This window comes from Mus caroli, chromosome 12 (genome assembly GCF_900094665.2).
Source record: "Mus caroli chromosome 12, CAROLI_EIJ_v1.1, whole genome shotgun sequence".
In the NCBI taxonomy this organism is placed as follows: Eukaryota; Metazoa; Chordata; class Mammalia; order Rodentia; family Muridae; genus Mus; species Mus caroli.
In genome coordinates, this window is record NC_034581.1 from 5,753,456 (window position 1) to 5,755,583 (window position 2,128).

The 2,128-nt window shown below is 40.1% G+C and overlaps 1 protein-coding gene across 1 annotated transcript in view; it reads left to right on the top strand.

The window, feature by feature from the left end:
• Nucleotides 1-1,485, top strand: part of Ttc32 (tetratricopeptide repeat domain 32) — a 6,704-nt gene extending 5,219 nt beyond the window's left edge. The window contains exon 3 of the mRNA XM_021179547.2: nucleotides 546-1,485. Within this exon, the coding sequence (XP_021035206.1) occupies nucleotides 546-685 (140 nt within the window). The 3' untranslated portion in view covers nucleotides 686-1,485. The remainder of the gene's footprint in view (nucleotides 1-545) is intronic.
• Nucleotides 1,486-2,128: the final 643 nt, after the last annotated feature.

Here is a 2,128-nt window from a genome sequence, read left to right on the forward strand (position 1 = left end):
CCGCTCCTGCGCAGTCCCAGCCTCCAAATGCAGGTCCTACTGATGGGCGCCAGTGACACTTTCGAGTTGAAAAGGCAGGAGACAGTGGGAAGTGAAGCTTTTAGAAGCCTGGGTTAAAGGGCTGTGGATACTGTTTCTCATTTACAATAAAAAAGAAAACCCCACTTCTCAGCTTTACTGCAGCTAGGTAAAAGAAGTGATGTAATTGATGATTTCTATGCTGCCTGTATAAAATCTGATGAAAAACCACCACTAATTTTATTTGTTTTATTTTTTATATTGTCAGAGATTGAACGCAGGGCCTCATGTGTGTTAGACGGGAGCTACTGCTTCTGCACCCCTGTCTCCATCCCTGATTTAGACCCACTTATTCTGTAAGGGCACGCGCTACTGTGATAGATGTCTTAGATCACTGAGAGAGGCAGCTTCCTTCTGGGAGCTCATAAATGAAACTATGGATACTCAGACTTCACTGTGCAGTGACAGAAATCCTCAACTTTTTTTTTTTTTTTTTTTCTATCTATCTATGGGATTCTCTGCTACAGGGTATTTTGACGAAGCTTTGGAAGATTTCAAGAAGGCACTAGACCTCAATCCTGGATTTCAAGATGCTGTTTTGAGCTTAAAACAGACCATTTTAGACAAAGAAGAAAAACAAAGACGAAATGCCAAGAAAAGTTACTGAAACCTTTAGCTTTTTGAGATTTTAACTCAAGATCCTTAAATCTGCATTTGATTGGCTCTAAGATAGGCATGGAGCTATTTTGATTATATGTAAGAGACTGAATTTTAGAAGTGAAAGTAAAATGCTTATTTTAAGAAAGATCACGTTTAATAGATCTCTTAATAGAGTAAATAAATGATACCAGTGTATAAATGTATTCTATTCAGCAAAATATTTAAATCAATATGTATTATTTTTAGTAAAGGTTTTATTTTTACCACATATTTCCATTCCCAACTTTGTATTTTTTTCCCGCCTATAGGAAAGTTGTTGGTAAATACAGTCAAGTCACAAGCTCTTCACCTACTTAAAATATCACATTTGCTTTTTCTGAATACTTAAAACCAAAACTTTCCACTCTAAAGTCTGAGGCAGGAGGATTGCTGTGAGTACGCTAAGCCTAGACTATAGAGACCCTTAAACAAAACCAACAAAAATAAAACAAAAGCCGGACAGAGCCTTTTTTGCTGACTCGCCTGAGAATGAGATACTGATGTGACAACGCTTCACTCTCCAAACAGTTCTGCCTGCCTCTTCCTCGTCCACAGGCACTCACTGCTGTGACACCTAATAAAACAAGACTACACATGCTCCGTAGCCAGCCCGTGTCCACAGTCCCCTGTGGCTTCAGATAATTGCATCATAATCTCATGTCTCAGTATTCTTTCCCTCTGGGGACATCGCCTGCTCATTTTCTCTGCAGTGTGTAGAGAACTCGCTTACTTTACATATGGTAATGGGCTGAGAGACAGGACCCTTGGGCTTAAACATAAACACCCATCCTATGGGAGAGCAGTTGGAAAGAATTCATCCTACATTTGATCTTTTTTATTTCTAAAACTCATTAAAGAGATAGGCTAAGATTTAAGTGTTGAATATAATTTCTGTCTCTAGATGACAGCTATAACGATTGACACCACCAGCATTTTTCAAATACTTGGAATAAGCCAAATACTGCGTAGAGAGGGAGGTGATAGACTAACAAGCGCGCTAATGTAAAGCTTAGCAATTCTGTTTTGAGTTCTGCCAGTGAACAACAGGCTCTTCGCTCTGGGAAGAACTCCGGAGAAAGCAAGTCAAAGCCAGCGTGTCCTCTCTACAGTTTTAAGTTTTTATTGTCCTGGTTTGGCATTCAAAGATACAGACCCTCATCTTTAGGTCTCCAAAACTGGTTTATTGCTGCTGTGGGAACGATGTTCTTGGTAGAAATTGCCCCCACTGGAGAGAGACAAAACACATTTGCCGGGCATCCAAAGCCCAACAGAACTTTGTGGCTTCAGTGGCTTCCGACATCACCCCTAACTTCCCTTCCTTTCCTTTCCTTTCCTTTCCTTTCCTTTCCTTTCCTTTCCTTTCCTTTCCTTTCCTTTCCTTTCCTTTCCTTTCCTTTCCTTTCCTTTCCTT